Genomic DNA, 12,304 nt, shown 5'->3' on the forward strand with positions numbered 1-12,304 from the left:
TAGTTCTAAATTGGAATGTTAGATAATTCCCATTGGAGTTGCATGCAACGAGTCGCCATTGCAAGGTGCCATCTTTTCTTTAACTCAATGCCCTCTAGTTTTAGATTCCTTTACCACTGAAGATGTGTAAACTCAACAGATGAAAGTTCAAAGCCCCAACCATACTTCCCTCCAAATATAAAGATTCATGATGAGTCTCTACAAAATATCGATCTTGGGAGCAAACACTTGGTCATGGCAGTCATTGATTATAAAAGTTGTCACTACTTTCTTTTCACCAGAACCAACTTCAGTCCTTTGAAGATTAAGATCCCAAAATGTAGCACAACATTCATAGTGTACTGGCAGCAGTGCTTCTGGATTATTTTGCAACCTGGTCTACCTTGAATGGTCATCTCAAGGCACTAGAAAAATGCACGTTATCTCTACTTAATCCTTCAAGCATTAGTTTCCTCTCCCAGACCATTGAGACCCTCAGATTGCTGGATTGTTTGCTTGATCATCACCAGAGTCTAGAAACAGACAACAAACATTCAAAACTAACCAGGCATGTAGGTTAATTGGGTGTAATTGGGCAACATGGGCTTGTAGGCCAAAATGGCCTGTTACTGTGCTGTATGACTAAAAAAACCCACAAAATCTGTAGATGCTGGAATCTTGAACAAAGAATGAGCAGCTCAAGAAAGGAAAATTTCAAGAAAAGAAAACCAGATGTGTATGATCCAGTGAACATTGGGGGATCAGAGGTGAGAGGGTGAGCAAATTTAAGTTCTTGGAATTACTATCTCAGAGGATCTTTCCCAGACCAAACACGCTAATGGCATCGCAAAGAAAGCACATCAGCGTCTCTACTTCCTCAGGAGTTTACAGAGGTTTGGTATGGCACCAGAAACCTTGGAAAACTTCTACATATGTGTGGTGGAAAATGTTCTGACCAGCTGCATCATGGTCTGGTATGAGGGACACTGATACCCCTGAGTGTAAAGTCCTGCAAAAGATAGTGGATATAGCCCAGGACATCACAGGAGAGAGAGAGAGAGAGCGAGAGAGCTGGGGAAAAGGCAACAGGGAAAAAACAAGGGAGAGAGGGTTTAACAGGAACTGGAGACATTGATGTGAATACCATCCGGTTGGAAGGTGCCCAGATGGAAGATCAGAACAGATAGAATAACACCTCATTTTCTCTCTGGGCATCCTCCAACCGGATGGCATTAACATCAACTTATCTGGTTTCCATTAAACCCTTCTCCCCTTTCTTCTTCCCCCTGTCACCTTTCTCCCAGCTCTGTCTCTCCCCCTCTCTTACCTTTTCCCTCTGACTTCTTTCATAGAGGCAAAATCAATTCTCACCTTTCCTCTTATCATATCCAATTATCACCTTTTGTGGGTCTGGACTCCTCTTCCAGCCTGTCTTCTTTGCTTATTCCTTAAAGAAGGGCTCTGGCCCGAAACGTTGGTAATATATCTTTACCTTTGTGAGAGCGCTGAGTTCCTCCAGCATTTGAGTGTTTTTACAAGATCCGCAAGGAGCACCCACTCATTCTTCTTCTATTACCAATGGGTTGTGGTGCAGTGGGTCAGATACCATTCTTATTACTTATGGAAAGCTGTAGTTCTCTTCTGATGAATTCTCTCTAGCCAACTAGGGTGAAAGTAGCCTTGTCACATCGGCTGAGATAGACCAACACAATAAATCATGATATGCTCTGTCACCTATCTGATTTGTACCATCTAATATAATTTGTGGAGGGAAACATAATCTTAAACTTTAAGCATTGGTGATGTATGAATTGAAAACCATTCAGAAGTAAATCTGAATATTTTATACATCTAGTAAAAAAAAGCCTTGCTTACCTGTTTCATGAACTTCAGTTGAATTAACTTGTCATAAAACAAAGAACATGAGAAGTATATTAATGATAAATACAGTGCAAGTATTTCCTTGTAATGCATCTCAAGTAATTGTTCAAATGATTTACAATAATACATGAGCATATATGCACATAAACTGGTGTGTTGGACTGAAATTTCATAACAATGAATTGATGTATCATTTGATAAATACCAGTTAGTGTATGAAAAGACTGCATTTTTCTCACTATAGCTAATAGTACTTAACTAACAGAGTCTATATGTCTTCATGACAATATCAGACATCAAGCTGTTTTCATAGAGAACAATAATGGTGAAGTCAGTTGGATTAATAAATGATAAATTTGTCTACTTTCTCCGCTGATATTTTGACAAGTACATTCAGGCCATTGCCTTTATTTGTCTGGCAACTAGTTTCAAGTTAAGCACTGTGTAGTACACGTTGTCCAATTTTCTACATCTTCATTTTGATTGTTCGTTCAAAGTTAACTCAATCCGACCGTAATGTTTAGGATCATTTTGTGTTCCGTTCAGTGTTCTCAGTGCGTTCACTTTCCATCCCACATTGCCCTGTTCCCCCTTATGGCAAACTCCCTCCTGGCTGCTCTGGCTCATTCTTCTGTCTGCACCCTGACTGATTCTCTACACACGGCTCCTTCCTGTGCAACTTGAGGAGATGCAACATCTGCCTTTTCAACTCTTATTGCTTTTCCTTGCAGCAGCCAAACACTCTTTCCTCACGAGGCATTGATTTCCTTCTGCCTCTTTCAACTTAGTTTATTTCATTTGCTGCTCATAACGCAGTCTATTTGCTGGGTAGACCAAACTCGGAGGCAATTTAGGGAATGCATCAGATGAAAAGGCAGCCATGACACAAGCACCAATCATTGGTCATTTTAATTTTCCCATCTTCTTCTTGTGCAGAGCATTCTGTCTTCACTTTCCTGCCTTCACTCCACCAATAATTTTAGGCATTTGTTCGGAAACTTCATGGGATTCTATTTTGAAACGTGGTCACTCATCTTTTTGTGCTAGGCATTCATTAATTCAATTAAAAGTAGTCCATCGAGCCCACTTTTCCAAGGTTTGGTTAGCTACATTTTATCCTAATATTTCCTCGAACTGAGACACATTGTATCATATGCTTTGGTTATGTCCTTCTCTCCTTAATTTCTGGCAAGGGGTATTTCGCACCTTATTTTTAGTTCTTGATATTAACTTAACTCCTAGCCCTTTCATTGCTATTTTTGGGGTGAGTGGGGCCGATGGATTTAATACAGACTTTTTCACAATCCCATGTCGTGGGTTTTGCTTCCCTCGTTGCTAGAAGGCCCATTTTGCTGGGATGGAAAGATTCCGCCCCTCCCACTCACACTCAACGGTTGTCGGATGTGATAGCACGTCTGCCTCTAGAAAAAATTAGGTGTTCTACTACTGCAATGGATCTTTACTTTCTTTCCCTTTGGGGTCCTTTTCTCAATTATTTTCAAAATGTGTAGATTAATTATCTGTGCTTTATTTTTATGACCCCACAGTTATTACTATTAGTGGTGTACGCCTTAACTTGGTCAGCAACCCTCATAGGGTGGGATTAGATTATTAGTTTAGGGATTTTTTTTTCCTTTTACTTATTCCCATGTAATTACATGAGTTCATAGGTACCTCATTTATCATTACTTAAATACTTGTATCTTGATATTAACTTACTGTATGTACCTATGTATTTTTGCATATATTAAAACCAATAAAAAGATTGAAAAAGGAGGTATTTGTTCTGTACTTGCATCGCTCTCCCTGTGTTCCCTTTTGCCATCTCCTTTCACATTGCATTATTCTTTATGTATCTCCTGCCTTCGACCCAATCATTGATACATAACCATGTAACTATTACACCACAATAACAGGCCAGTTCGGCCCTTCTAGTCCATGCCGAACTCCTTCTCCCACCTAGTCCCATTGACCTGCATCCAGCCCATAATCTTCCACTCCCCTCTTGTCTATTTACCTATCTAATTTTTCATTAAATATTAAAATCAAGCCCGCATCTACCACTTTGGCTGGAAGCTCATTCCACACTCCCCCACCCTCTGAGTGAAGAAATTCCCCCTCATGTTTCCCCTAAACTTTTCCCCCTTCAATCTCAATCCATGCCCACTGTTTAAATCTCCCCCACTCTCAATGGAAAAAGCCTATCCACATCGACTCTTTCTGTCCCCCTCATAATTTTAAATACCTCTATCAAATCACCCCTCAATCTTCTACGCTCCAGGGAATAAAGTCCCAGCCTCCTCAACCTTCTGCACTCTCTCTATTTTTTTTATATCCTTCCTATATTTTGGTGACCAAAACCTTACCAATGCCTTATACAACTTCAACATGACATCCGAACTCCTGAACTCATTACTCTGATTTATGAAGGCCAACATACCAAATGCCTTCTTTACCACCGTATCTACATGTGACTCCACCTTCAGGGAATTATATACCAGAATTCCTAAACCCCTTTGTTCTACTGCACTCCTCAATTATCTATCATTTAGCGTGTGTGACCTTTGCTGATTTTTCCTCCTGAAATGAGGCACCTCACACTTATCAGTATTAAACGCCATCTGCCATCTGTCAGCCCACTCTTATAACTGGCCTGCATCCCACTGAAAGCTTTGAAAACCTTCCTCCCTTTCCACAACACCACCAATCTTGGGATTGTCTGCATACTTACTAATCCAGTTTACCACCCTATCTTACAGATCATTAATATATATGATAAACAACAATGAACCCAGTACCGATCCCTGAGACTCTCCACTAGTCACTGGCCTCCATTTGACAAACAATTTTCCATCACTACTCTCTGGCATCTCCCATCCAACAATTGTTGAACCTATTTCACTACTTCATCATTAATATCAAATGATTGAACCCACCTAACTAACCTCTTAGTCGAAACCTTGTCAAAGGCCTTACTAATGTCCATGTAGACAACATCCACAGCCTTCCCCTCTTCATCCTTCTTTGTAACTACCTCAAAGAATTCTATAAGATCTGTTAAACATGATCTACCATGCACAAAACCATGCTGACTACTCCTAACCAGTCCCTGTCTATCCAAATAATTATATATTCCATCTCTAAGAGCACTCTCCATTAATTTACCTACCACTGACATCAGAATCACAGGCCTATAATTACCCGATTTACTTTTAGAGCCTTTTTTAAATCCTCTGGCACCTCTCCTGTGGCTAATGACATTTTAAATATTTTTGTCAGAGCCCCTGCTATTTCTACACTAACCTCCCTCAAGACCATAGGGAATACTTGTCAGGACCTGGAGATTTACTGTAAATATTCGTGTATAATGCAAAAAAAATTGTACTGAAATTCAAGCTCAAAGTAGGGGGGTTGGATTATATACAAGGTTATTATTTTAACAATTTTTTCTGCCACCTGGTTTTTAATGATAAGTAAGATTATCAGCAGCTGCCGACTTGACGGCAGCGTGACTCGGGCAGGTGAAGAGGGACAGACGGCAGCGTGACTCGGGCAGGTGAAGGGGGACAGACAGTCGGGCAGGTGAAGGGGGACAGACAGCAGCGTGACTCGGGCAGGTGAAGGGGGACAGACGGCAGCGTGACTCGGGCAGGTGAAGGGGGACAGACAGCAGCGTGACTCGGGCGGGTGAGGGGAGAGACGGCAGCGTGACTCGGGCAGGTGAAGGGGGACAGACAGTCGGGCAGGTGAAGGGGGACAGACGGCAGCGTGACTCGGGCAGGTGAAGGGGGACAAACGGCAGCGTGACTCGGGCAGGTGAAGGGGGTCAGACGGCAGCGTGACTCGGGCAGGTGAAGGGGGACAGAAGGCAGCGTGACTCGGGCAGGTGAAGGGGGACAGACGGCAGCGTGACTCGGGCAGGTGAAGGGGGACAGACGGCAGCGTGACTCGGGCGGGTGAGAGGGGAGAGACGGCAGCGTGACTCGGGCAGGTGAAGGGGGACAGACGGCAGCGTTACTCGGGCGGGTGAAGGGGGACAGACGGCAGCGTGACTCGGGCAGGCGAAGGGGACAGACGGCAGCGTGACTCGGGCAGGTGAAGGGGGACAGACTGCAGCGTGACTCGGGCAGGTGAAGGGGGACAGACGGCAGCGTGACTCAGGCAGGTGAAGGGGGACAGACGGCAGCGTGACTCGGGCGGGTGAGAGGGGAGAGACGGCAGCGTGACTCGGGCAGGTGAAGGGGGGACAGACAGTCGGGCAGGTGAAGGGGGACAGACGGCAGCGTGACTCGGGCAGGTGAAGGGGGACAAACGGCAGCGTGACTCGGGCAGGTGAAGGGGGTCAGACGGCAGCGTTACTCGGGCAGGTGAAGGGGGACAGACGGCAGCGTGATTCGGGCAGGTGAAGGGGGACAGACGGCAGCGTGACTCGGGCGGGTGAGAGGGGAGAGACGGCAGCGTAACTCGGGCAGGTGAAGGGGGACAGACGGCAGCGTGACTCGGGCAGGTGAAGGGGGACAGACGGCAGCGTGACTCGGGCAGGTGAAGGGGGACAGACAGCAGCGTGACTCGGGCAGGTGAAGGGGGACAGACGGCAGCGTGACTCGGGCAGGCGAAGGGGTACAGACGGCAGCGTGACTCGGGCAGGTGAGAGGGGAGAGACGGCACCGCGACTCAGGCGGGCGAGGGGAGGGGATTTGTATTATATACAAGGGTAAAATTTTTCTTCCTTTTTCCCCTCAAAAATAGGAGGTCGCATTATATACGAAATGCATTATACATGAATATTTACGGTATCCACCATTCTCTTTAAATTAGCCAGCACTACCTCCTCATTCATCTATATATTTTCCATGGCCTCACTACCAGATTTCCTTACTTCACCTAACTCAATATTCCTTTCCTTAGTGAATACTGAAGAACAAATCATTTTAAATTTCCCCCCATCACCTCTGTCTCCTCACATCGCCTCCCCCTCTGATCCTCAAGGGGCCCAATTTTACCCCTCACTATTCTTTTACTTTTAATGTACCTGTAGAAACCCTTTGGATTTTTTTTTTAAACCTTGCCTCATAATCTCCTTTTAGCCTTTCTAATTTCTCTCAAGAAATTTTTTGCACTCCTTATATTCCTCAAGCATCTCATTTATTCCCTGCTGTCTATTTTTGAAAACAATACCTGTTGTGCACATCCCTCTTCCTCCGAACCAAATTCCCAATATCCCTTGAAAACCAAGGGACCCTATATTTTCTAACCTTTCCTTCTAACCTGTTCTTTTTTTATTGTTTTATTTCATAATCGTTCTAGTTCTGATACAAGCCAAACGTTAACTCTGTTTCTTTCTCAAGGAGCCGACTGTTAGTATCTTTTGTTTTTATTGTAGTTATACCCAAGAACAACTACAGCAGAGGTCAGCTGCAGCGATGTCGAATATCTCACCAAATGTGGTTCATCCACCAAGTCAGTGTAAATGGGAGCTAGTTGTCCCGAAGCACAGTCTTTTCTAATGGATTTGGGATAGCCAAGACTGATTAATATTCTTTCTTGACCACATCCCAGAGAGCCCCGGACTGAATACATTATAAAATGCTCTTGGGTTTCTATGAAGTTCTCCAGTTGCCCTAATTGTGCCAATTTGTTAAAAAATAAATCTATTCATAAAATCATTGCAAAAATTCCTCCAGTGAGTTCACCTAAGTGGCTTAATAGCTATAGGCATTTTCCATCAAGCATTTCAATACACATGAGATGCTTTTTGTCTGAACTTAATGTGGCCCAAATCTAAAGGCACACATTGAAGGGAAAGGAGAAATTGCATAACTGGACAGGGCAAGAATTATTTGAAGGCAGGAAACATTTCATTTTTGAAGGTGAATGGAATTGTTTTTTGCCACATGCACTGAGATACAGTGAAAAATGTAGTTTTCCATGCCACCCAGGCAAGTCGGCCTCCACCTCAAACAGCAGATAGTGCAAGAATATAAACATAGTGTTTCGATAAAACAAAAGTGCAGGGTATAGAGTCACGTGAAACAAACATGCAAAGTTTAGTTTAAAAGACAAAATTACAGTTAAACAGTGCAAGGCATTGCCATTAGGAGTCTGGTAATAGAAGGAATGAAACGGTCTGTGAATGTTGATTTTTTTTTGTTTCCAAACTCATCTATCTTCTGTCCAAAGAGTGTATACTCCTCCATCTTTAAAAACAGGCCTTCCTGATACAGGGAAAACAACAGACTAGGATCTGTATCAAATTTATGATTCCTTTCATCTCCATCTCAATGTTATATTTTCAATGGCACGAGAACAGTATTGAATAACATTAAATACAGAAAAGTTTTAAGTTGTAATCAGGACAAGTGGCAATTCTTGCCTTGCTGTGTCTATATTTTGAAAAACTGTAATTGCAGTCCAACAAAATCAAACAAGGCCCAAGGTCTTACTCATCCAAACAGCAGCACAATTCATTGACACATGAATTTAGAAAAGTAATTTGTAAAGAAGGCACTCAGTAAAACATTAACTATTAAATGCAAGGGATAGAGATGATATTGGGAAGATTCTGATGAAAAGGTCACTGACGTGATGTTATCGAGAAGATACTTGATAGAGGTCTAGAAGATTATGAGAAGCATAGATAGGGTGGACAGCCAACACCTGTTTCCCAGGGCAAGATCAGAAAACACCAGAGGAAAAATGTACAAAGTTAAGGGAGGGAAGTTTAGGGGAAACATCAGGGGTAAGTTTTTTACACAGAGAGCTGGGATACTCTATCTCTTCCACAGAACCTCTTATCTTCCCCCTAACTATGAAATCCCCATCACTACAGCTTGCCTCTTCTTCTTCCTTCCCTTCTTAGCCACAGGACCAGACTCTGTACCAGAGACCTGATCTCTGTGGTTTGTCCTTGGTAGATCATCTTTCCCCCCCCAACAGTATCCAAAATGGTATACTTGTTATTAATAAGGACGACCACAGGGGTGCTCTGCACTGCCTTCCCTCTACCTGACTGTCACCCATCTACCCTCCTCCTGCCTCCTAGGCATGATAATGTCCCTCTAACTCCTGTCTATCACCCCCTTTACCTCCCGAATGGAGTTCATCTGGAGTTGTAACTGGATGCACTTCTTGGAGATGGAGTTGTCAGGGACACTGCTGGCTTCTCTGGTGACCCACATTCTACAAGAGGAGCATTCCCTTGCTTTGGCTGCCATTCCCACTGTCTATGATGAGATGAACAAAATATTTGATATCTAAAACCTGCCCTTACCTGTGCCTACCTACTGAATCCTTTATGTTCTTCGAATAGGGTGGCCCTTTCTGACTTCAACTCCGACTTTTTTCTAATTTTATTTCAGATTTCCAGGATCAGAGCTTTTTAACAGTTTTTCAACTGTTAAAACCTACCTCTTTGAAAAAGACTTTGGCCACCTTTAATGACATATTCTTGATTAGTTCAGTGTAAAGCTTTGATAGTCAACTTATGAAGAGCGATAAAACATTTTATAAGAACTGAATTATATGAAAGTAAGTTGTTGAGTCTGCAGGACTGAAACGTGCCACAGGACTTGCCTCAACAATCATGACAGAATAGCAACATAATTACAAATGTACCAATCAGAATGGTATCTGGTTTGACCGGAAACTAAAGGTTCTGTTCGACTCTTGAATTTTCTGCCCTTGATCATCTAGAGGCCAAACATTTTGGAAATATTGTCAGAGAGCCTTTGCATGTAATGGCAGTGCAGCTTGTAGATGGCACAGAAAGAACAGTTGAAGTTTGGTGTGACCAACTGGGGACAATCCACCAGTTTACATCAGCTTGGATGATGTGAGGCTTCAAGGGCTTGCTGATGCTACAGCCATCAAAACTTCACAAAGCTGGGGAGTTAGGTGGAGAGTCAGTTGCTCTAGGACCTGACCTATATGAACTCCCCTCCTCTTCACAGTGCCCACATTACCACACTCTCTCCATTCAAGGAGATTGATTCATCAAGCTTGAAATAGAAATCCCATTCAATATTATGATCCCAACTTGAAGCCCAATTTTAAGAAGATTTCTTCTATCACACTTGGTTAAAAAGCCTTGATAAGTTCCAACTCTCTGCTCCACAATTTTTTAAATTTGAAATTAGCATGGTAACAGGCCATTTTGGCCCACAAGTCTATGCTGCCCAATTATACCCAATTAACCTACACTCCCGGTATGTTTTAAATGGTGGGAGGAAACTGGATATAGATCATAGATGATCTTTACAGATGCCCTTTGAGCTCTGGTCCCAGCCTAACTACAGACATAAGTAAATACTGGAAATATCTTCAGATCTGGCAGAATCTTGGGTGGCATGGTTAGCGTAGTGGTTAGCGCAACGCTGTTACAGCACCAGCGATCAGGATTGGGGTTCAAATCCCGCACTGTCCATAAGGAATTTGTACGCTCTCCCCTTGTCTGCGTGGGCTTTCCCCAGGGGGCTCCTGTTTCCTCCCACTGTTCAAAATGTATAGGGGTTGTAGGTCATTTGGTTGCAATTGGGCAGCGTGGGCTCGTGGGCCGAAATAGCCTGTTTCTGTGCTGTACCATGTCTAAATTAACGTAAACATTAGATAGTGCGGAGAGAAGAGTAAATGTTTCAAGTCAATGAACTATCAGTAGAGCAGCTCTTACAAAGAGTAATTGAGCCAAAATTGTAATTTTAACATTTCTAAAATTCATAGTATTTGGATTTTGTACCCAGAGATCAACTTAAAATTGAAAGAACCAGAGAATAAATGTGGGGTATCTGTAAATTCATGGCTAACTCAGTGGGGTCTTGAACTGATCCATGTTTTCATGAATAATAAGCCTGAGCAATAAATGGTGAAAGATGCTTATATTTCTAACAATCACATTAACATTAATTCCTGTAAAATACAATAATCTTGAAGAATATTATTTCTTACCATTGCAGTTACTTTCATCCCCTCCATCTAAGCAATCGTCTTCACCATCACATACGGAAACATGTGGAATACATATGCCTGACTTGCAGAAGTAAGAATTTTTGCATTCTATTTTAGCAACAGAGAGGGGGGGAAAAAAAGAATCTTGAGGCAATGAAATTCACTGACTACTTGGTTAGATTTAAATTGCATGGTGGATGTTCCTGTGTATTTATGTATCGGTCAACCCTCCATCCCATGCCCCCACCATTTCACATGGATGCCAGATGGGTGAGTGTATACTGAATGAAAAATATTTGCAGGATATTAGTTTATTTCAAAACCCCAGGCACAGTATTGGAACAAGTAAAGTTCAGGTACTTAAGTTTACCTGTGCAACATAGTTCATCGCTTAGGTCACCACAGTCATCAATGCCATTGCAAGCATCCTTCAGTGGGATACACTTGCCATTTACACAATTAAATTCATCTCTGGTGCAATTTCTCTCTGGTGACAAATCAATAGAAAAAGAATTCAGAAAAAGGAAAATATTAAGCAAAATAAAACCCCCAAAAAACAGTGACTGTATTATTAGCTAATCTTAATTGACAGATTGGGATCTCCTGTTCCACTCCCCAACTCTTTCTCCATTATATTGATGACTACATCAGTGGTGGCTCTGGCACAGACCTATCTGTCCTCCACCTCAACCATAAATGGATGAAGCCAAACAGAAACTTGAACGGCACATCATATTCCCCCTGGATAGTCCACAACCTAAAGGCATAAACATTGAATTTTCTGATGTCAGGCAATGCCTACTTAATCTGGTTCCACTGTTTCTATCTGTCCATTATCTGCTCCCATTTCCCTAGCCCATTCCAGTACTTGCTTTTCACTCAAACTCCTCCCCTGCCTGTCTCCACAATCCACCTCTCCCACCTTCATTTGTCTCATATCCTATCACTTGTGCTCCCATCAGCAAAGAGGTGTAGTTGCCACAAGACTCGCACCACCAGGTTCAGGAACAGCTGCTACCCCTCCACCATCAGACTCCTCAATAACAAACTCATTCAGGGTCTCATTTAAGGACTCTTACTTTTGCATTTCATTGATTTCTTTCTCTGTATCACACAGTCAGTTTGTTTACATTTCCTTATTTGTTTGTATGTATGCATATCTTCCTGAGTCCAGTTTTTTCTGCACTACCTATGAATGGTAATTCCGCCTGCCCTACAGGAAGAAGAATCTCAGGGTTGTATGTGATGTCATGTATGTACTCTGACAATAAATCTGAACATTGATCTATTGGGACCTTTCCAGTCCCTCCCCTATCCTTTTTGTTCTCCCTGCTTCCCATCTTAGTGTCGATAAAGTGTCCCGACTGAAAACATGACTGGTTATTCCACTCCATAGAAGCTTCTTGACCCAGCTTCTCCTTTTAAAACGTGATTGAATCATTGTAACTGGTGCAACCCATTCTTTTTCAATCATGACATAACCCTACTGAGAGCAGCTGACCAC

General features: G+C 42.7%; 1 protein-coding gene across 3 annotated transcripts in view; it reads right to left on the minus strand.

Moving 5' to 3' along the window:
* cfi (complement factor I) overlaps positions 1–12,304 on the minus strand; it is a 104,591-nt gene that overhangs the window by 42,885 nt on the left and 49,402 nt on the right. For all 3 annotated transcript variants that reach the window (XM_069926660.1, XM_069926659.1, XM_069926658.1), the window contains 3 exons: positions 11,171–11,287; positions 10,801–10,908; positions 1,855–1,881 (listed from right to left, as the gene is read on the minus strand). In XM_069926660.1, coding sequence (XP_069782761.1) covers positions 1,855–1,881; positions 10,801–10,908; positions 11,171–11,287 — 252 coding nt within the window. The remainder of the gene's footprint in view (positions 1–1,854; positions 1,882–10,800; positions 10,909–11,170; positions 11,288–12,304) is intronic.

Source organism: Narcine bancroftii, chromosome 3 (genome assembly GCF_036971445.1).
Source record: "Narcine bancroftii isolate sNarBan1 chromosome 3, sNarBan1.hap1, whole genome shotgun sequence".
Classification (NCBI taxonomy): domain Eukaryota; kingdom Metazoa; phylum Chordata; class Chondrichthyes; order Torpediniformes; family Narcinidae; genus Narcine; species Narcine bancroftii.